The following is a 23,136-nucleotide window of genomic DNA, read 5'->3' on the forward strand; positions in this document are numbered from 1 at the left end:
CTCCCTCTCCATACACAGATCTCCAAACAGCGTGAAAACGGTGTGCGCTGTCGATATCTCACGGCCACGTTTCGAGCGTGAATCATTTAACGATCATCTTCTACCATCGTTGTCCATCCTCGAAAACCGTTCGTATTTTCACGTACGCGTTTGCCTGGAAGAAGAATATCCGAATAATCTGGCGAGTGAATGAAATAAAATTTTGCGATGTGAAAGAGGAGTCTGATCGCATCTCGAGATCGTGGAAGGCGTAAGTTTAAAGGGGAGTTCGATTTTCGAGGCAAATTTTAATTTTTAAGATGTTAAATTTTTTTCGATTAAAGTTTCGAGGGAGAGTTTGGGAATTCATTGGTGGGAAATTTTTTATCTATCAAATTTTATTAAGGGATAGCTTGGGTTTTCGTATGTTTTATTTACGCGAAATTGGAAAATGCTTTATTGAAAAATATTTTTTCTATCGAAAAAAAAAAAAAAAATTGTTCTCCTTTGTCAACAATTTCGCGGTTTTATGGATATAATATGGGCAGGTTTATTTTCTCTCTCTCTCTCTCTCTGTTTAAACGAATAGAATTTTCGATAAACATTTTTCGATACTTTGTTGTATTTTCCGAAAGCGGATAATACGAGAGAGAATAAAATAATATTTATCGCGTCAAATATTATTTCGTTTCCATTTTTGAAATTATTTCATTATTAAAAAAAAAAAAAGGAAAAAAAAAAGGAAAACCAAAAAACAACTTTGAAATTTTTATCGCCGACACTAAAACGCGAGCCATCATAAAGAAAAGATAACGCGCGACGAGCCGTTTGTTTCAAAAATTGAACACTGGAATTCCCGCGTCGAGTTTCCCAATTTTTTCGATATCCCGATATAAAATTTTTCTTCCTAATAAAACTTTCGAATAATTAAACACATTTTTCGCTCGTGCATGCGATAAATAATATTAAACCGCGGAAAAAAAAACCCCATCGTGAAAATATTTTCCTTTCAACAGCAATATTGTTCCCCGAGAATATCCATAAAAGTGTAAAAGTGTAACTTATAGTGGAGGAGGAAGAGGAAAGGAAGAAAAGGTTTAAACTTGTACACTCGAAGGATTTCTACCGAGGAAGGAGGAAAAGGGGAAAAAAAGAGGGCGAAACGGAAATAAGAACACGAGGCATAAATTTGACGCAAGGGATGGAGTTTCGAGACAAAATTTCTCGGTCTCTAAAATTTTACGGTGGCTGCTTCTGTTTGTTATCGCCGGGCGGAACGCTCACGCTGTGACGTTTCCCGAGTGAAATATTGAAACAACCACTGAAAGCATGATCTATCTCGAAAAATTGTGACCGCATATATATTTTCATATATAAATTGAATATATTCCTCCATGAGGCATCCATACGAGCTGATTTAATTCTTAATCGTATCTTATGAAAATTTTTACAATGGAATCGATGATACTTCGAAAATTTTCGTGCGATTCATTGGAAAAATGATCGCATGAAACGTTACGTGAAACTCAAAGGGAATGGAAAAATTAAATGCAAAGAAGCGGGGGACTCGTTTTGATTCAGGCCAATACGTATCCAATACACTCTTTCTCGAGTTTCCAGGTAAACATCCTCAAATCCTCCCTTGATCACGAGAGATTCTCTTTTCGATTCGATTCCAAAATTTTCGAGAAGAGATTTTAGATAGATAAATTTCTAAGGCTCGCGCTATATACGCGAATCGAGTCTGAATATACGCGTGATTTCACTTCAGAGAGAGTTAACAACGCCCTGACTAATTGCTACATCTGCCATTTGTCGGCTCGCGTACGAACTTGTACTACTGCGCCCGATCCGATAGGGACTCGTGTCACTTCGGCCGACCAGACGTTAGTCTTCACCATTTGTCTGGCCAACGATCGACCTCGATCAGTGATACGCGTATCTCAAACTATCCATGATAAGTGATTGTTGATGTAAGTATCGCTTCATTACATGATGATAATATCGCTGTAATTCAATTTCTAATTCGTTGCTCACTCGTTCTATACAAAAATACTTGATCAATTTTACTTTTCGATTTAATTAGACAAATGGATACGGTTTAATGAACAGTTTCTCTTGAAAAAAATTTTGGAAAAAAGAGAAAAGATGGGCAGGAATTATCTTCATTACGAATCCATGAATCGAAACGTGCATATGCATGCACATATTTCTTGAACAACAAAATGGCGGAATGGTACACATGTAACTTCTCTGAAACTGGCGACTAGTAACTGGGAACAAGTTTGCAACTAGTTGGAAATTTCTGCACGGTCATCATGGGTCACAGGCAAAACAGCGGCGTATAATTTTCAGACTATATGCATTCCCTTTGTAAAGTTTGTTTCGTTTGTGTCGAAAACCCTCGTTGCTTTCGTCATCGGAAAATCTTTCTATCGTTGTTAAAAACGAAAAATCGAACTCTAATTTCGAAAATATTGTTGTATAATATTAATATTTAAAAAAGAAAGACCCCTTTTCATTCGATAATTCCGTAATAATTATTAAACAAAGATATTAAACAAACAGATATTAAAACAAAGCTCGAATCAATATTGAATGTTACGATTGATTGTAATTAATATCGAAAAGAGTTCAAACATCAACTCGACGATTGATCATCCGTGTTTCGTCCAAATTCGATCAACAACAATCACAACAAAAATAGCGATGCGATCCAAATTGCATCCCCTAATAATAACAATAATAATAATAATAAATACATCGCCATCGATAAATTTATTATTCAACAAATTTAATGGATTAATATTAATACACAACTGCAAGCATTTAACAGTTGATCAAACTTTCATAGTTTGGTCCTCGAGAAAAATTAATCTCGAACGATAAGATGGAAAACATTCGCATAGGTGGAGCCAATTTAAACGTAAAAGCAATTTCTTGCATTTTCCAACCCCCGAAGGTAACAAGATCCCATCCCACGAATTCGATCTCCTCCCGCGATTGTAACAAGCCAGGCTGTAAACAACCTTTTCGAACAAAAGGTTTAATTCGAAACTGACCGCGCAGTGGATCGTGGCAGGCCTCTCCTTTTCCCGGACAGGATTCCAACTTGTCCGACTGATTCTGATTGAATATCGAGTTGCCAGCTTGATGAAAAAAAATTGATTGAAATCGAGAGAGGGAGGAGACGCGCAATCCTTCGCGAATTACTCTTTCCATTTGTCTTCATCGTGGCAGCCTTTTGACTTTCTTTTTTTTTTCGATATTTTTTCGGTGGATAGAATTTCTTTCCTACTTTTTTTTTCTAATGTAATGCATATCTGCATATTTTGCATTCAGTATATTTTTTAATCAAATTAAGGGGTTAAGAATTCTTGGAAAATATTAAGTTTTTCCAAGATTTCGTCGACAGATTTCTCCCTTTCGAGTGCGAAATATTATAATTAAAGTGGATGGAAAATTTGTTTTATAAGATTCGTGAAAAGAGACTGATAAAATTCTGAAAATTCAGTGGAGGAACAAGCTTTAAATCTTTCTCTTTTTAAATCTGGAATAAAAAATTGAATTATATAATAATAACGCGATGAAAGGCAACCACGTTTTTCGTTTCTTTCCGATCTTTGATAAAAATTCTTTGATAAACAGAAGAAAAAGGAGTTTCCTTTTCTCTCTTTCTCTTCTTTCTCTCGATCCAAACTCATTTATCTCCTTTATCCTTTACATATCGTCCACGAGTCAAATCCTTTGTCCCCCGTATGAAAACCTCAAGTGTACGACGTGTAGCTTTATCGACATGCACACAATCTTCGCAACGAAATTTCCTCTTCCTCTCGACGATCACTGTGCGTTGTCCCCCCATTTCCAATTTCTCTTATTTTTCTTCCTTTTACTCTTCTTTCTTCTCCTCCCTGCCTGCCTCTTTCCATTGCTCGTCTGCCTGAAAGGATGGCACGAAAAGGTGCGAATCTGGTTTAGCTTGTTAACAATAGACGAAAACGTTTCAACAAATGAATAAGATTATTTCGATCGAGCATCACGAGTTTAGAATTCAATTAAAATCTCGATAATCTCGATTTTCTATCGATATTTTCGATGAAATATATATATATATATATAAATTGCAAGAGTTTTAATTCAACGAAGAAATTAATGTTCTTTTAAGTAATTTTTCTTTACGCTTGCCAAACGATTCCTAGAGGACGGAAAAATATTCTCTGTCTTTCTTAATTTGTTATATAATCAGATTTCAAATATTTGTGAAGCTTTGAAAAGAATTTTTGCCCCTTGAAGAAATCTATTCGTTCGGAAATACGAAAGAAATAATAATGATATCGAAATATTTAACGGTAATTGCAATAATTTTTAGAAATCGAAGAATTTCGATAATGTTTGAAAAAAAAAAAATTCGAGCAATTTTATTTCTATCGATGACAAAAATCATTACATAATACTGAAAAGATCGAGGTTATACGAATCAATAATATAATAATTTTATTCGAAATTCTTAACCACTTACAGTGTCCAAAATTCTGAACATTGATTTTCTAACATGGATAACAAGAAAAATTTCACAATTCTCGTATATTTCGTCATAAAACGTTCAGAATCAACAATAAAGATTGAACAGTTTCTTCTACTTAATTTATCGTCCAAAATATAATAAATAATCGCAAATAAATCGAGGATTATATGAAAAGCGGATAATCAATTACAATAAACATTATAATAAATTTTAACAACTTTATTTGAGATTATTATTAAATGGTTACTTTTTCAACTCTCTTCCATTCATCAATCTTACTGATACAACAGAAAGCGCGTGTGTGGGATGAACGTTGCAAGAGATATTTCTAAAATTCCCGGACAAATCGAGGTGGATAAAAGACCGCAATAATCACTTCTAATTCAATTTGCTCTTTACACGGGTCACGGAACGTGTTTCGCGCTCTGAACTCGTTCCACGATTAAACCGGTGTTAGGCGGCACGGAATTTCGGGCGAACGTTAGTTATTCCCGCGATAAAGCAACTGCCAGAATCGAATAGCAAACCTGCTTCCAATTTCCCCCTTTGGCGTATCTTGCACGAGGCAGATCGTAATAAACGTTTTCGCCATTTTTCAACATTTTCCAAATCAAAATTCGTCCCTTCTTTTCCCCTTTTTTGACGCGTTGCATATGGAAGAAACACCGAGAATCGAGCGATTCCGTCATCGTTTGTCCCTTCATTTCGATAATTTAAAAATTTTTCAACATTTTCCAAATCAAAATCTCTTCTTTTCCTTTTTTGAACGCGTTGCATATGGAAGAAACACCGAGAATCGAACAATTCCGTCATCGTTTGTCCCTTCATTTCGATAATTTAAAAATTGGAACATACTCCGAATAATCAACGAGATAATCCAGAAATCAATAGGATAAATTTTTATATAAGAAAAGAATCGCAGAAGAAGAAGAATTTTCCAAGGAATCTGTATATAGAAGGGAAGAGAGGGAAATTTAATTGGCAGCTCGTTGGGGAGGAAGAAAAATAGGCGGTATCGGAAGCACACGCGTAAACACAGAAACGTTCCAGTAACCTAGCGGCTCTCCTCTCCCTCCAGCAAGGTATTCCAGGTATTCCATTCTCGAAATACCTCTGAATTCTACCACGCCTCGGCGTTATAGACCCCTTATCCATCCCGACCGGGTTGCTAAAGTACACGGATAAATCTTCCCCGATTCGGCATATCATAGAGAAAGCTTGGAGCAAACGAATTCGAGACAAAATGAAACGAATTCGAGATGAAATCGTTCATTATTCTTCTCAACTCGTGCAAGATTTTAAATATTCAAAAATTATTAATACGAGAAGAAAAGAGAAAAGAAGGAAAAGAGGGAGGTGGTTAAGGTGTTACGATATTTAAAAGGGAAATTTTTATTTTTCACTTTTATAACACGTGAACATTCTATCGATTTATCGGCCAATTTATAAATAAAAAAATTTACAACGCCAACTTTTTCACTTCTTTCTTTCTTTTTTTTGATAGAATTTCACTTCAAATTTTCCCTTTTTTTCTCTCTTCTTTTCCCTATACAGGCTTAATCCATGAGTGAGTTTGAAATAAAATAAAATAATCTTAGAAAATAAATTTCTACCGCTTCATCATTTAATCAACTTGGAAACGAAATTTCTCTTCCCTGCTATACTATAATATGTGCTCTGTTTCAAGATACACGATTCCATTCGTCAATTCACATCACATAATGGATCTAACGAAATATATTTCCGCCGGATCGCTCTCCGCCCCGTTTTTCAACCCCCTGTGAAACCATGCCACGTGTACTGAACGAGTAAAAGAGTAGCATCCTCTGATGTGAGGAATCCTCGAAACAGTGATCTCACGCGTGTAAAATTCTCGCGTAAAATTTTTATCGGGGAAAGGAAGAAGAAGAAGAAGTTTGTCGTTCAGGAAAGAAAAAGCCATTAGGTCGTTCCAGCTATTAATCGTGGGTGAGCCGGGTTAACAAGGTTAATTAACGTCTGGGGGAAGGTTGTTTAATCAAGCTGGAAACTGTAATCGGATAACGTGTGTTCACTCTCTCAATCGGGCCCCCCTTAGAAATATTCGTGTAACAAGTTACCACCACGCCATATTGCCAGTTCACCTAACTTCTACTATTAATACTACCCCCATAATTAAGATAATCTCTAACTTGGGAGTCAAAGGGGAAGGGGAGAAATTAAGCGTGAAAGGTAAAAAAAAGAAAATAGTTGAATATCTCGAAGGAAGTTTAAATGATTGTTTCATTTTTGAATAATCGAGAAACGATTTATCATAAAAGTTATTTATTGTCGACTCGATGAATTATTCAAGTAACATTATTCAATGTAACAACTTCGACCGTTAAATTTTCCGGAATTGGGGATTAACTCGTTGGGAAAAAATAAAAAATAAAAATTTCGAATAAAGTTTCAGTTCGAGTAATTGTTCATTAAAATAACGTTTATTCGTAGCTACAGTATAGTTGATCTGCTTTTTGATACAACAACACTACTGTTTTGCATTTATTTTATAAAATTATTGTATCTCTTGAACTTGATAAATTAAAGTAATTAGAAAATAAATTACACCGCAAATCTGTTAAAATTTTTTGCATTAAAAAAATCTCACAGCTTCGAACGACAGAGCCTAACTCAGCTTACTTACAAAGATTTAAATCTATTATTGAAAGTATATCCAACATTAAAAAAAATTAACATTTAATCGATATGGAATAAAAAATATACAGAGAAATGAATAACTCATATAATAAAAAAATGAGACAAATAAAATCATTTTATATTTCGAGCGACTGATTAATTCTGATCGAAAAACTCGTCTCATCGATCTCTAATTATTCCAATAACGCGTCCTCGACGATGGCGCAAAGTTTGTGGTGTCCAGGTTGTGAAATCAATCAGACGCTACACATCTTCCCCCTCCTCTCCTCAATCCGTTTATAAATTCCATGCATATCGTACTCGATTATTCCGAAGCCAGACTTATAGACTCCCTGCCACGGATCCTCGTTGACCGATCACTCGACCATTCAACAATAAAGACCTTCGTTTCACAGAGATGCGAGGGAGCCGCAGGAATTTCGGTTGTACGCAGAGAAATGCTCGCTTTCGTGGCGATTCAAAAGGAAAATACGAGTCGAGATAAAAAGTGGAGTTTGAACTCGATACTCTTAATCGAGATCGTTGTCGGTACTTGTAAGTGCTCGAGTTGAATTTCGAAGAATTTTGAATTGAAACGTTTTAGGTATCTCTCGAAACATTCTTCGAGTTGAGAAGAGTGTCATCATCGTCCAAGTTGGAGAGATAAAATCGAACGAAAGGGATCGAGAGAAAAAAAGAAGAAGAAAAAAGAGAAGAAGAATAAGAAGAATAAGAACAAAAATAAGAAGAATAAGAAAAAAAAGAAGAGGAAGAAGAAGAGGAAGAAAAAGAAGAAGAAAAAGAAGAATAAGAAGAAAAAGAAGAAGAGGAAGAAAAAGAGGAGGAGGAGGAAGAAGAAGAAGAAAAAGAAGAAGAAGAAGAAGAAAAATAAGAAGAAAAAGAAGAAGAGGAAGAAGAGGAGGAAGAAAAAGAAGAAGAGGAAGAAGAAGAAGAAGAAGAAGAAGAAGAGGAAGAAGAAGAGGAAGAAGAAAAAAAAGAAGAGGAGGAAGAAGAGGAAGAGAAAGAAGAAGAAGAGGAAGAAGAAGAGAAGATATTTATCGACTGCTGAGAATATTATATAAAATCCTTTTTTTTTTGACAAAAGAAAAATGAAAGCTATTAATGAATTAATCGAAGAACGAAAAAGGATACACAATTGGATTAAATTTTCATCGCGGTTGAAAAATTAAAAGTACAATTGAAGGGGGGGAATATTTTTTTTCGCCTTTAATTAAATTTCAAGCAGCCATTGTAATATTCAACGTTGCGCCTAGGTGCTGCGCGAAATTGGTTTTTATAAAAATTGCTCGGGGAACCGAGCAATTCCGGTTATCATTGACCTGTTTTTAAAACTTTCACGACCTTCCTTTTCTACGATACACGCATATTGATACGTTTACAGGGAAGTAAACGTAAACGCGCGAACGGTTTATGCAAACGAGGCGAAGACGGAAAAGTCGGGGAGTTTGGCGAGACACTCGTTGCGGTTAATTCGTTCCAATCGTGGCAACGAGGTGGAAGCAAATATTTGAATTCCGTGGCTTGGAATGGCGAGAAAGGACGAAAAAGAAGAAGAAGAGGGGGAAAAAAGGAGAAAGCGACTGAATTAAAGCCACTCTCTCGATCGCTATAAACAGCCTTTCGATCGAGGAGGATAAATTTATTTCTTCAAACCCTCGTTTCGATCCGAAATCTCGTTTATTTTAAATCATTATCATTATTATTCGCGTCACGAAATAATTTCCTACAAAGTTTCCTTTTTTTCCTCTTTTCTCGTTATCGAATACCCTTTCAAAACTTCTGAGTTTTCAAGTCGAAAGACAGACGAAATGATAATCTCTCTTCATCGAAACATAATACTGTTCCAAGGAAAAAGTTTTTTCCAATTCGTTTCTCGTGGAATTCGAAAATGAATACACTTTTTTGAGAATATATTTTTACCTATTATCTGATAAAATATTTTCGCGAATATGATATATCGATCGATACAATGGTACGTTCATCGTGGCAAAAGGTTAAAACCAATTATACCAATTTAACATTATAGTTGCACGATGAAAATTGCCCGGTCGAAATTCGTAATGTACATAGGCGCGACGCAATTTGCATTTATCATAGCCCCGATCGATCGAAATTCAATACCGTCGTCGATTAAGTTGGCCAAACCGAATCGAATTAATCGCCGGTTGCGCACCATCGAGCCGGTATCGAGCATTGCTAATCCGTGTACCACTTAATTATTGCGCAACGTGCGCCCCAACGTGTCGTAAGAATGGCCATGAATCAAATTCACCAACCGTTCCTATCCCTTCGCCATCTGTTCACCGACCGATCGTGCGATAAAATATAAATCGTTGCAACGAATCTCCTCTTTCGAGTTTCGAGCATGTTATATGGAAAAGAATTCTTTTTTTTTCTCGATAATCATTTGATTTTTAATTTGGAACAAGCTTATGTATAATAAAAATATAAGAAAAGAAAACTGTTACTTTATTCGTGAAACGACAATTGCATCTCTCTTGTTCCAACGCGAAAAGAGAGAGAGGAAGAAACAAAGCAGATCTTATCGAAGCGTCGGTCCGTAAAAAAGCACGAGCTCCTTCAAAAACTTATTCACACCGCGTACGTGTATTTCTTTGCTCCCTTGTGATTCGTGTTGACGAGAGGAAAGAAAGGGAGGAAAAAAGCAGAGAGAGAGAAAGGTCTTACATTTCTCGAAACGATTTTTAAATATTTTAGAATTTTATTTCGTGGCTCGATCTGAAAATCTGCATAGTTTTCGAGTCAATTGGAGATTTGGTGGAATCGTGTCTTGTCTCTCTTCGGTAGATTTGCATCGACACGAGACGGATATTGACATTCCGGGCGAATCTCCGAGACGATGCAAAATGATGGTATCACGAGAGACAAATATTTAAAGTTGTCGACAAATATGCCGAATGATGGAAAGTTGAATCAATCCGGATAAAGGAAGATGGATGTTTCGTGCAGTAAGTGCTCGAATTTGTCAGAGGAATGATAAAGCGTTACTCCTTCGGTAATCCACTGGAAAAGAAGAAAAGAACGTTAAACGATCGTTCGAATTATTGGGTTGGCAACTAAGTAATTGCGGATTTTTTTTAGAAAATCAAAGACAATTTTTTCATGGAACTAAATAACTTTATTCTGTAATGTGTTGCCCATTTTGATCAATCACCTTTTGCCATCTTTCAGGCAGCATCGTAATCCCACGTTCATAAAACTTGTGGTTTTTATTAGCAAAAAACTGAATCAGGTATCGATCGATATCATCATCATTATTGAAATTTTTACCATTCAAGGAGTTTTGTAAAGATCGAAACAAAAAGTAATCGGATGGTGCAAGGTCAGGACTATATGGTGGATGTGGCAAAACATCTCAACCAAGCTCCAATAATTTTTGCCGAGTGACCAAAGATGCGTGTGGCCTTGCATCGTCATGATGGAATACAACACCTTTTCGATTTGTCAATTCGGGCCGCTTTTCTTCAACCGCATTGTTTAATTTCGTTAGTTGTTCGATGTAGACAACAGAATTGATCGTTCGGTTGGGTCGTAAGAGTTCAAAATAGACAATTCCTCTGTAATCCCACCAAACTGATAACAAAACCTTCTTTCGACGAATACCAGCTTTTGATGTTGTTCGAGCTGGTTCACGTGGCCTGTTCCACCATCTTTTCCGCTTGATATTGTTGTAAACAACTCATTTTTCATCGCCAGTTATCGGTCGTTTTAAAAATGGATCATTTTCATTACGTTTCTTTAGCAAATCGCAACTGTTAATGCGTTGCGTTAAATGCTTTTCTTTCAGTTCGCGAGGAACCCATGTATCGAGTTTTTGAACATAGCCAAGTTGTTTTAAGCGGTTTTCAATGCGTGTATGTGATACATGAAGCTTCTCTGCAATCTCACGAGTTGTACTGTGACGATCCGAATCGATTATTGCTTTGATTAAGTCGTCATCAACTTCAACTGAAATCCGCAATTACTTAGTTGCCAACCCAATATTAACGATCATAATGTATCTCGATCGAAGTTTCCAATTTTCGATTCTCGAAAACAAGGATGAAAAAATTACAAGAATCGGAAGGTTTAAAATTTGTATATTTATCAAGTAAAGAGAATAATTGCGTAACCTTTGATTCGATCGAAAACAGTAGGAGAGATCCTGGAGGCAATACTGGGAGATATTACTGGCGCAACCAGCTTGTTCAACGCTATTAGGATATTATATTATACAACAAGTTACGGTACACTTCAAGTTCTACCGTATATTCGTGTTGTGTAGATCGTCAATTCTGTCGCTCACGATTCACAATCCTGTGAAATTCGAAATTCTCGTTCAGGCTGCCCTCCAAGAATAACGAACCCACAAACGATCTCCTTCAAAGCATTTCCCAAGTATCGTGTATATTTGTTCGAGAACTCGCTTATTCCTTAACTTCTCCAAAGTGTTCTCCTTTATCTCGATCCTCCTCCCTTTTAAACACCACCCTTTTTTTATTTTATTGTCCCAGGAAGAATTTCTTCTACCTCTCGAAAGCTAAGTTTCGAGTCGCTGAAATATTTCTGCAATCTTTCTCTCGTGGCGTAACTTTTTACTACGTTACGCAATTTTACGTAACATTCTGCGACATTCAGGATGTGTATTCAGGAAGATATTAAAGAAACTCGTACTCCGTTTGTATAATAATATATATGGTATTAATTCGAGGATATCCAAGTAGAAAGGTATTTTAAAATGTATTTTAAGGGTAGAATCGGTAGAAGAGTTTTTTAAAATTGTTTATATATCGTAATTCATGTCTCTGTATTTATTTATGAACTGGCTGTTTCGAATAGGAGGTAACAAAATTATTTTTTTCCGGAGATTTAATTTTTAAAAAGCTTTTTATTATAATTTATATGACATTGCATTTAATTAATATAGAATAAAAAATGATTTGAATTAGAAATTAGAATTGGTATTCCAAAGAAACTATGATGTTGAGGAGAAGAGGCTTATTAAAAAAAGAAGTAAATCTTATTATTATTATCCAATGATTTAATAAATGAAAATTGAATAAAACTGAAAATTATGAAATGAAAAAAGCAAGATATACTGTATACCGTTCAAACATTGAAAGGAATAAAAAAATTTGTCAACTAAATAATGGAATCTCATTTGCATATCTCCAAAATATAATAAATAAACAACTACAGAAATGCATATGTCATAAAATAGCTTAAAAAATTAATTCATAAATATTAATGACTGGATTAAAAAATCCACCAGTTGTATTTATCATGGCTGGCAGTAAAATTTCGTTAAAATTTCAATACAGTTTTGCAAAATTTTGCAAATGAAATATAAAAAAAAAAGTAGAGAGTTTCTGGAACATATGAAAAATCATTGATAAATCATTGCATCGTGTCAATCTTCTAATATGAAGTTTAAAATTTAATCTACAAAAAAATAAAAAACTATTCAAATATGATCAATTCTTATATTTTTCGTTTAATCCGTGAAAAAGAAGATTTAAAATTGTACAATTCTCACATGTTACGTTACAAAAAATTAATTTTGGTGCTTCCACAATCACATAATTTATTCCTCTATTCCTTATTAAATATATTCTTTATTTTCAATCATTCCCCTAATAAAAATATACAAAAATACAACACCTTCCAAACAAGAGCTCGTTCAAAACGTTCATATTTCATTCATATATATCTAATCCTCGATCCCTTCAGAATCTTTCGATCAAAGAGTAGAGAGAAGATTAACAAAGCACTACGAAGGAGAGGAGAGTATAATAATATTCAAATAAGAGCACGAAACATTACAAAAAATTAATTTTGATGCTTCCACAATCACATAATTTATTCCTCTATCCCTCATTAAATATATTCTTTATTTTCAATCATTCCTCTAATAAAAATATACAAAGATACAATACCTTCCAAATAAGAGCTCGTTCAAAACGTTCATATTTCATTCATATATACCTAATCCTCGATCCCTTCAGAATCTTTCGATCAAAGAGTAAAGAGAAGATTAACAAGGCACTACGAAGGGGAGGAGAATATAATAATATTCAAATAAGAGCACGAAACATTAGAAAAAATTAATTTTGGTGGTTCCACAATCACATAATTTATTCTTCTATCCCTTATTAAATATATTTCTTATTTTCAATCATTCCCCTGACAAAGATATAATACCTTCCAAACAAGAGTTCGCTTCAAAACCATATTTTACCCATATATACATATATCTAATCCTCGATCCTTTTGATTGACAGAATCTTTCGATCAAAGAGTAGAGAGAAATCCAAGATTAAGGCATTGCGGAGGGGAGGAGAATATATAATAATATTCAAATAAGAGCACGTTACATTAGAAAAAATTAATTTTGATGCTTCCACGATAACATAATTTATTCCTCTATCCTTTAAATATATTCTTTATTTTCAATCATTTTCTAATAAAAATATACAAAGATACAACATCTTCCAAGCAAGAAACTCGTTCAAAACCATATTTTACCCATATATAATCCTCGATTCCTTCGATTGACAGAATCTTTCGATCAAAGAGTAGAGAGAGATCCAAGGATTAAGGAATCGAGGCATTGCAGAGGGGAGGAGAGTATAATAATATTCAAATAAGAGCACGAAACATTAGAAAAAATTAATTTTGGTGCTTCCACGATAACATAATTTATTCCTCTATCCTTTAAATATATTCTTTATTTTCAATCATTTTCTAATAAAAATATACAAAGATACAACACCTTCCAAGCAAGAACTCGTTCAAAATGTTTATATTTCACTCATATAATCCTCGATCCCTTCAGAATCTTTCGATCAAAGAGTAGAGAGAAGATTAACAAGGCACTACGAAGGGGAGGAGAGTATAATAATATTCAAATAAGAGCACATAATTTATAACATAATTTATTCCTCTTTCCCTTATTAAATATATTCTTTATTTTCAATCATTCCCCTAATAAAAATATATAAAGATACAACATCTTCCAAACAAGAGCTCGTTCAAAACGTTCATATTTCATTCATATATATCTAATCCTCGATCCCTTCAGAATCTTTCGATCAAAGAGTAGAGAGAGATCCAAGATTAAGGCATTGCGGAGAGTGTAATAATATTCAATAAGAGCACGAAACATCTCTGAAGAAATTCACCTGTTCGAGCCAATTATCCCCCCGATTCACGAGAAGTTGGGTGTAACGATCGACGCGAGGAGAGGAGAACAATATCACTTTCCAGTAGGGAGGAAGAAGCTTGAGTTGCTTGCCCTTTGTTCCGTGGAGAAGGATACTCGTTCACAAGGGGAACGAGAATTATTCACGTGAACCGCCCCCCTCCCCGCACCGCGAAACAAACTCGAAACAATCTCGTCGCGAGATCTTGAGTCGTTGCGATTCCGTGCATGCAGGCTGGGATTTCCGGGAGAGGGGCGCGCGCGTCCGTTTTCCAGACGAAATTCCAACCACGGTGGGAATTCCAAGAGGAATGCTCCACCATTTTGGAGAACGAAAATGCTTCTCGCGAGAAGGGAAAGATTGTTGAGAAATAAATTTTTCGAAAATCAAGTTGGAAGAGAATTTCAGATTCGAGATGGGATATATATTTGGTTCGATGTTGGTGATGTAATAAAATTTGTGAAAATTTGTTCGTTTGTATATGTGTGAGAAATGATTAAGAAAGGAAGAACACGAGAATTCTTCGTTTCATTACTCTAAAAAAAAAGAGGAAGGAAAATATATAGCACTCGTTAATTAAATTTTTATCATAGTTTCTTGAAAATTAATCAAGCTTCCAAGTGAAAAGTTGTATGTAGTTGCCTGACAGATATAATAACCGAAGAAAAATTGCATCGTGTTTCTCGAGCGTGGATTGTTTGAATTATTGCGTGTAAATTGAGACAAAGTCGGAGAATCTAATCAACGATACGATATATTCTTTCTCGTACTGAACGTACGAGAACCGTGTTTTAAAAAGTAAGAATTTTAGTAGGAAGATGGTTCGTTTTTTCGTAATCTCGTTAACTTTTCCATCATTACCTTAATTTCTTTAATTCTTTCGAATTCGTCACTTTTTTCTTCTTCGACGTCGCGTCCAATTGTTTAAAATCGATTTAATTTCCAATCTTTAATTTTTCTAAAAGAAAAAATATATATTTATCACGTATAAAATAACCTAATATATTCGTGAGACGAATATTTTTTTATTTTTCATCAATCGTCATCAATTCTAAGAATAAAGGATACTCGTATTCTCAAATTCTTTCCTCCAAAAATTTCTTTCTTCAACGAAATTGATCTATTTAAAAATTTCCAAAATCTAAAAAAATATATTTATCACGTATAAAATATAATTCGTGAGATGAATATATTTTTAATTTTCATCAATCATCATCAATTCTAAGAATAAAGGATACTCGTATTCTCAAATTCTTTCCTCCAAAAATTTCTTTCTTCAACGAAATTGATCTACTTAAAAATTCTCAAAATCTAAAAAAATATATTTATCACGTATAAAATAACCTACGAATATATTCGTGAGACGAATATTTTTTTATTTTTCACCAATCGTCATCAATTCTAAGAATAAAGGATACTCGTATTCTCAAATTCTTTCCTCCAAAAATTTCTTTCTTCAACGAAATTGATCTATTTAAAAATTTCCAAAATCTAAAAAAATATATTTATCACGTATAAAATAACTTACGAATATATTCGTGAGACGAATATTTTTTTATTTTTCTCCAATCGTCATCAATTCTAAGAATAAAGGATACTCGTATTCTCAAATACTTTCCTCCAAAAATTTCTTCCTTCAACGAAATTGATCTATTTAAAAATTTCCAAAATCTAAAAAAATATATTTATCACGTATAAAATATAATTCGTGAGACGAATATTTTTTTATTTTTCACGAATCATCATTAATTCTAAGAATAAAGGATATTCGTATTCTCAAATTCTTTCCTCCAAAAATTTCTTTCTTCAACGAAATTGATCTATTTAAAAATTCCCAAAATCTAAAAAAATATATTTATCACGTATAAAATAACCTACGAATATATTCGTGAGAATATTTTATTTTTTACCAATCGTCATCAATTCTAAGAATAAAGGATACTCGTATTCTCAAATTCTTTTCTCCAAAAATTTCTTTCTTCAACGAAATTGATCTACTTAAAAATTTCCAAAATCTTGTTCTAAAAAAAATAGTAATTTATAATTATACGCTTATTTATTTATTTTAAGCTCGTGCTACGAGATTAATCCAAGATGCTCGAGCTCTTGGAACGAAATTAGGGATCCGTCTGGCGACGAAACCAAATTTCCACCCGCCATTTTGCCGTAGAAATTGCGGCGAACGGGGTTCGATGCGTTTTCGCGTACGTTAAACGAGGGTTACGAGCGAAGCGAATGAATTGGAGGAAAGCGAGAAACAGGTTCGACGAACAATGAAAATTCCGCGTGACTGGTGTGTCTGCATGCCGTGACTCGAATGCAACACCGTAACGATCCTCTTCTCCTCTACCAGAGGAGCTGTGGTTTTCCAAAGACGCTTTTCGAGAGATAAACGAGGAGATCCGTTTGTTCTTCTTCTCGGTTCGGCGAGGTAAAGTGAAAATAACAAATGGTTGGATGTTGCTCTTGTTTATTTTCACGATGAATATTTGGCTGAAAGTAAATATCGACGAACAATAAGGGTTGTTTCTGAAGAAGAGAAAAGGAATTCTTTCTTTTTAAGATAAAATTAGGGGATTAAAAGAATTTAGAATTTAAATATTCGAATTTCTCGAGTTAAAGAAACCATGTCGATGCAGTGCTCTCTTTAACCTAGTTACGTAATATTGAATCGAAAAAAGGGGAGAAAAGTTGGAAAATTGGAAGGGAAAGAAAGAAAGGAGGATTACAAATTAGAAATTGCATAAGCACGGATATAATAAAGAGAACTAATTCCAACTCGAGATTCTTTCGAAATCCTTTCCCTCCGAATCTCGCGGGGAAAAAATATTCATCCAGTCGCTGTTGCATCAAGTAGTATAAAATTCCCTTATATATAAAAATAGGAAACCTTTTTAGCATAGATAAAGGAAATTTATTTATTCTTTTTTTCCTCCACAAACACATCCAGACAAAGCTTGGATAAAATCCATTCGTATCATCGAATAATCTTGACTGCCCAATTTTTCTTAATCGTTCTTTAATTGTCTCTCAACGTGTCTTCGTTCGAACGAAATAATAAGACGAAATCCGGTGTTTTACGATTTTTTAATCCTTAAAGAATCTCTCTTTTCACAAATGTTGGAAATAGAGTAGAAATTACAGAAGGAGCGTTGTTTGTATCAATTACGATTTCGTTCACGGTCGCTCGGCATCAAGGTGATTATCATAGAGCGGCAAAGGAATTGTTTCGCCGTCGTTTGACGCGCAATTTCGTGGGGAGAAGGAGCAATCCAGGTTTCCGTTTGTCATACTTAAGCGCGCTTAATGCGGTTCCTCTCGATGAAACTGCGAAGCAAGAACGATGATAATGTTGGGACAACGGCACGGTTAATCTCAGTAATTAACTATCTCACCGAAATCGTGACGGTCCTCCATCCTCTCGGAAATCGGGGAAAGGATTATTCAAAAAGGAATTGTTTCTACTTTTAGTTAAAAGGAATATAGTTTAGTTATGTATCGTTTGGTTCGTTCTGTATTCCAGATTACATTTGAATCGAGGAATAATTAATTTCAATGATTGTTAATCGATCGATCATTGTTGAAATAAATCAGTAATCGCGATTAACTTCTTCGTAATTTTTAAATCGTTTAAAATTCAGTGCTGTACGATTCGGAAGAATTGAGTTTGAAATTTGTTTTTATTTTATAGTTTAAATTTAAGTTTTTATTTTATTGTTATATATATGTTAGATATGTTATATCTATAGTTTATATTTTTATTTTATTTATTGTATAATATTAATAAAATTATTGCCATCTTCGCTTCCTGTTGACAGATTATTTTCATACACTACGATGATGAAATTATCAAATAATATGTTTGAAATTGTATTAAAAGTGAATTAAATATTTTCTATATAGAAAACTATGTAAAAAATATATATTAAATCACGATGAAAAATTTAATCATTCCATGCTTGAACAACTTCTGATTCCTTTCTTATTAATCAATAATTATTGATTATTTAGTAACGAATAATTGATTGATAATTGAATTTAATATCAATCTTAATTTTCAATCATCAATCTGATTATTTTTGAGAGAGTTTCTCGTCCTTTCTCGTTCGATCATCGTCGACGACCACCTTTTCTCCACGTTCACCTTTCGAATGGTTATTCAAAAAATCCATTTTGCAATCTGCGCGTTTAAAATCGTCTCCCTGCTCGTTTTAACAAATTAATAATCTGAACCTCAACCATCCTCGCCTCCTCGTTCATTAATATTTGTAAACTAACAAACATCGACATTTATTATACTCCGCTCCGCCACCCCCGTTTTTAATAAAACGCTCGTCCTCGTTAAACTGATTTTAAACGTGACGTGAATTAATAAATTAAGGGAACACGGGACGCGTTCCAATAATAGAATCGATCCTAGCCGAATAGATATTAATTTAAGATACATTAATACGGTAATTAGCCTTGATATATTATCGTTAATATTATCATAAATATATATATATATATATATATATATATATATATATATTCTTCATCGTTGTAGAGAAGAGATTAGAATTTCCATATCCCTCTCGCGTGTAGAATTCGAAACGATACTTGTTCTACTTGTAAAATCTCATCTTATGTTTCCACTTGATAAGAATTAAGATAGAATTGAAATTGTTTCGTTTATTAATCGGTCGCGAATTTAACTGAAATCCGGGATGTTCGATTATATTACACGATAATTCTTTCACCGGTTATTATTGGTGTTTCGTATCATCACCGTAATTAGTCAATTTAATAATTTCCATCGTTTTATCACTCGATGAAAATTTAATAACACGAGTTACGTTTATTCGAGACAATTAATATTAAGTATCGACCAGGCGAATCCATGCGAAATGCGGCTTTCTTCTCCCGTTTATTATCATATTATAATTATATTATAACGTGTATACATTTTCAACCGGAGAAATAAAAATTAAAACGTTGCACTTGTTACAATTCTGACGACAATATAACGATTCTCGTTCTTTTCGTTTATTTCGATCCAACTTTTTGACGTATTGAAATTTGATCGATTTTCGAAGTCACTTTAAATCGAATGAAAATTTATTGAAATTGGGAAAATTTTGAATCGTTAAAACTTTAAATTTATTAGAATTCGAATGAATCGTTAGAAACGGAATCACTACTCTTTAAAACTTTCCGAAATATCGTTATGTAGAGAAAAGAGTAATTTTCAATTATAAACTCTAGATTAAAATTAGGAAAATTTCGAACACGATGATTATTTATATTTCGACGTGATCCTAAATGTTTACTTCGATACGACTTCCGGTTCCTGAAATATTGTCGAGTAAAGAAAAGATTAATTTTCAATCATAAACTCTAGATTAAAATTAGGAAAATTTCGAACATAATGACTACTTATATCGACATCATCCTACTCTTTAAAATGGTTTTTCATTTATTTTGATACGATTTCCGGTTTTCGAAATATTGTCGAGTCAAGAAAAGACTAATTTTCAATTATAAACTCTAGATTAAAATTAGGAAAATTTCGAACACGATGACTATTTATATTTCGATATGATCCTAAATGCTTTTTCGATACCATTTCCGGTTCTCAAAATATTTTCGATAGATTAAAATTAGATTAAAATTAGGAAAATTTCGAACACGATGACTATTTATATTTCGACATGATCCTAAATGTTTACTTCGATTTCCGGTTTCCAAAATATCCAAAATATTTGAGTAAAAAAAAACTAATTTTCAATCATAAATTCTAGATTAAAATTAGGAAAATTTCGAACATAATGACTACTTATATCGACATCATCCTACTCTTTAAAATGGTTTTTCATTTATTTTGATACGATTTCCGGTTTTCGAAATATTGTCGAGTCAAGAAAAGACTAATTTTCAATTATAAACTCTAGATTAAAATTAGGAAAATTTCGAACACGATGACTATTTATATTTCGATATGATCCTAAATGCTTTTTCGATACCATTTCCGGTTCTCAAAATATTTTCGATAGATTAAAATTAGATTAAAATTAGGAAAATTTCGAACACGATGACTATTTATATTTCGACATGATCCTAAATGTTTACTTCGATTTCCGGTTTCCAAAATATCCAAAATATTTGAGTAAAAAAAAACTAATTTTCAATCATAAATTCTAGATTAAAATTAGGAAAATTTCGAATACGATGACTATATTTCAACATAATCTTAAATGCTTTTTCGTTTACTTTGAATCGACTTCCAGTATACATATTTCTTTTAATATCATCGATAGATTAAAATTAGGAAAATTTTGAACACGATGACTATATTTTAACATAATCTTAAATGCTTTTTCGTTTACCTCGATACGACTTCCGGTTCCCGAAATATCGTCACATCAAGAAAAGACTAATTTTCAATCATAAACTCTAGATTAAAATTAGAAAAATTTCGAACACGATGACTATTTATATTTCGACATGATCCTAAATACTTTCTCGTTTACCTCGATACGACTTCCGGTTCCGGAAATATCGTCGAAAAACAATAATTTTCAATCACGAACTCGATTAAACTCTAGATTAAAATTAGGAAAATTTCGAACCGTTATAACTTGGAGCACAACGATTCCTTGTCAACGAGTTAGAACAACGGTTAGAAGCGCGAAACTTTCTCCTTCAAAATACTTTCTCGTTTATTTCGATACGACTTCCGGTTCCCGAGATATCGTCGCGTAAAGAAAAGGATAATTTTTCCAATCCTTACGCTTCTTCGTTCCTCATTCAAATCTCTCATTTACACCTCGTTTCACCGACTCATCCTCGAGACAGACGCTATTCCTGGAGAAGCATTTCAACTCGTTCAGAAAAGATGCAGATCACGAGTCCATTCACGAACCCAGACTCACTCACAATCCTTACATCTCGAGATATCGAATCGAAAAGTAACTTCTTAAATATTCTTTTTCAAACATTCTCATCCCAATTTCAATTCGATTCAACTCCAAATGAACAAATATATATATATATATTTCAACGTATTATTATTATTATCCATTGCACATTAACACACCCTCCTCTTCTTCTTTTCTCCTTCCAGGATCTCGAGCATGATGCGATGACGAGGGGTCGCGAGAGGGCAAGGGATGTCCGCCCGGACGGGATGAGGCTGTGTCCACCCTCGTGAACGGAAGCGAGGCAAAGCGGGCGAGAAACCTCGAGAGCCCCTTTCGTCTGGTGGCGAAACAACGAAAGGAAACGAGAAAAAAGGAAGAAAGAGAGAAAAATGTGCGGATTCCTGTACGCCCTCGTGCTGCTTCTCTCCGTGGTCGACTGCCTGCAGACAAGCGGCGTCACGAGAGGGGGCAGCGGTATCCAAATAGGGACCAGCGATCGCAGCATGTTAGGCAAGCTTGCGGGTTACGGGGGGCGTGGCCACTCGGGCGTGAAACTCGGCGAGGCGAGATTTCCCAATTCGACTAGGCAGAGAACGTACACCACCTCCACCACGACCGCCACGTTCACCTACGCGCCACCGTCGACCGACAAGAACGGGTACAACAGCACCTTGAAGGTGAGCCGAAATTTTATCCACGGCTGTGAGTTGTTGAATACGTTAAACGTTACACGAGGTGTTATATTGGATAAAGATGGGATGTAGACTTTGTGATGGGAAAGATGGAGAGAAGGAGAAGGAATAACGAGAGTGAAATGTGGATTTTTATAGTTATAGTTATCTCTTTCTATCGCGAGATAATCGTGAAGAAAGATCTTGTATTAGAGAAGGAACTAAGAGAGGAGAAAATTTTTTGCCTAGAACTTATGAAACGTATTAACTCGAATATTTAAAGATGAGTTACTTAATGACTGAGTTATAATTGCAGAATGCGACGTATCTTGAGAATTTGTATTCTTCTAAAGAGTATCCTCATTATCTAAAATTATTATAATTCTTCTCTTGAGAATTTGTATTCTTCTAAAGGATCCTCATTATCTAAAACTATTATAATTCTTACAATTTTACAGGAGTTGTAAATGGAAGCATTCAATCACGATGGTTGGAAAGGATCTTTGGATTTGAAAGATTTGCTCCGTTTCTCTGCGTTCTTTCTCAAAATTCGAATCCAAGTTTCAATTCAATTCCATTTTTCCGCTCGATTATTATTCTTAATCTTCTTTATAAATATTTTATAAATAAGCGTGTTTTCATACGATTTTTACTTCTAATTAATTATTCCACGCGTTTTTAACCTGGCAAATCGACACGAGGAACGTTCGAAAGGATAAAATTAGCAATGACCCCGTTCCATCCTACGTTTCTGCACGTTCTTCCCTCTCGGTATCCCCGATAATTTTCCCTCTACGAATAGTTGGAACACCAGTAATCAGGACAACATTCCACGGTTATAGAATATCCGGATCTTTCGGGACTAAAAAGCTATTCTATTTCTTCCCTTCCTTCCTTTCTTTCTTTCTTTCTCTCTCCTCGCTCGCGTGTCTCCAAACGACTTTAGTCCCTTTTCGAAACGATAAAAAATTCAACGTTTCCACGTTGAACGCGGAAAGACGGATTTTACCCCCGCCGCTCTTTCGAATATGGCGACCTCCTCCTCTTCCTCCTCCTCCTCCTCCGTTTTCCGGAAGAAAATCGATTTCACTTCTATATATAAATACGTTGGAATCGGATGATCTTGTTTATAAAGAAAATACTGGCCGCGTTTAAAGCGAGGGATTAGTTTTTTAAAAGGA

At 34.3% G+C, this 23,136-nt stretch overlaps 1 protein-coding gene across 6 annotated transcripts in view; it reads left to right on the forward strand.

Moving 5' to 3' along the window:
- The window catches only part of LOC412818 (NMDA receptor 2), a 311,909-nt gene that overhangs the window by 145,632 nt on the left and 143,141 nt on the right, over window positions 1–23,136 (forward strand). For all 6 annotated transcript variants that reach the window (XM_026441777.1, XM_006569470.3, XM_006569473.3 and 3 more), the window contains exon 2: window positions 21,488–21,961. In XM_026441777.1, coding sequence (XP_026297562.1) covers window positions 21,674–21,961 — 288 coding nt within the window. In that variant the 5' untranslated portion in view covers window positions 21,488–21,673. The remainder of the gene's footprint in view (window positions 1–21,487; window positions 21,962–23,136) is intronic.

Source organism: Apis mellifera, linkage group LG7 (assembly GCF_003254395.2).
Source record: "Apis mellifera strain DH4 linkage group LG7, Amel_HAv3.1, whole genome shotgun sequence".
Lineage (NCBI taxonomy): Eukaryota > Metazoa > Arthropoda > Insecta > Hymenoptera > Apidae > Apis > Apis mellifera.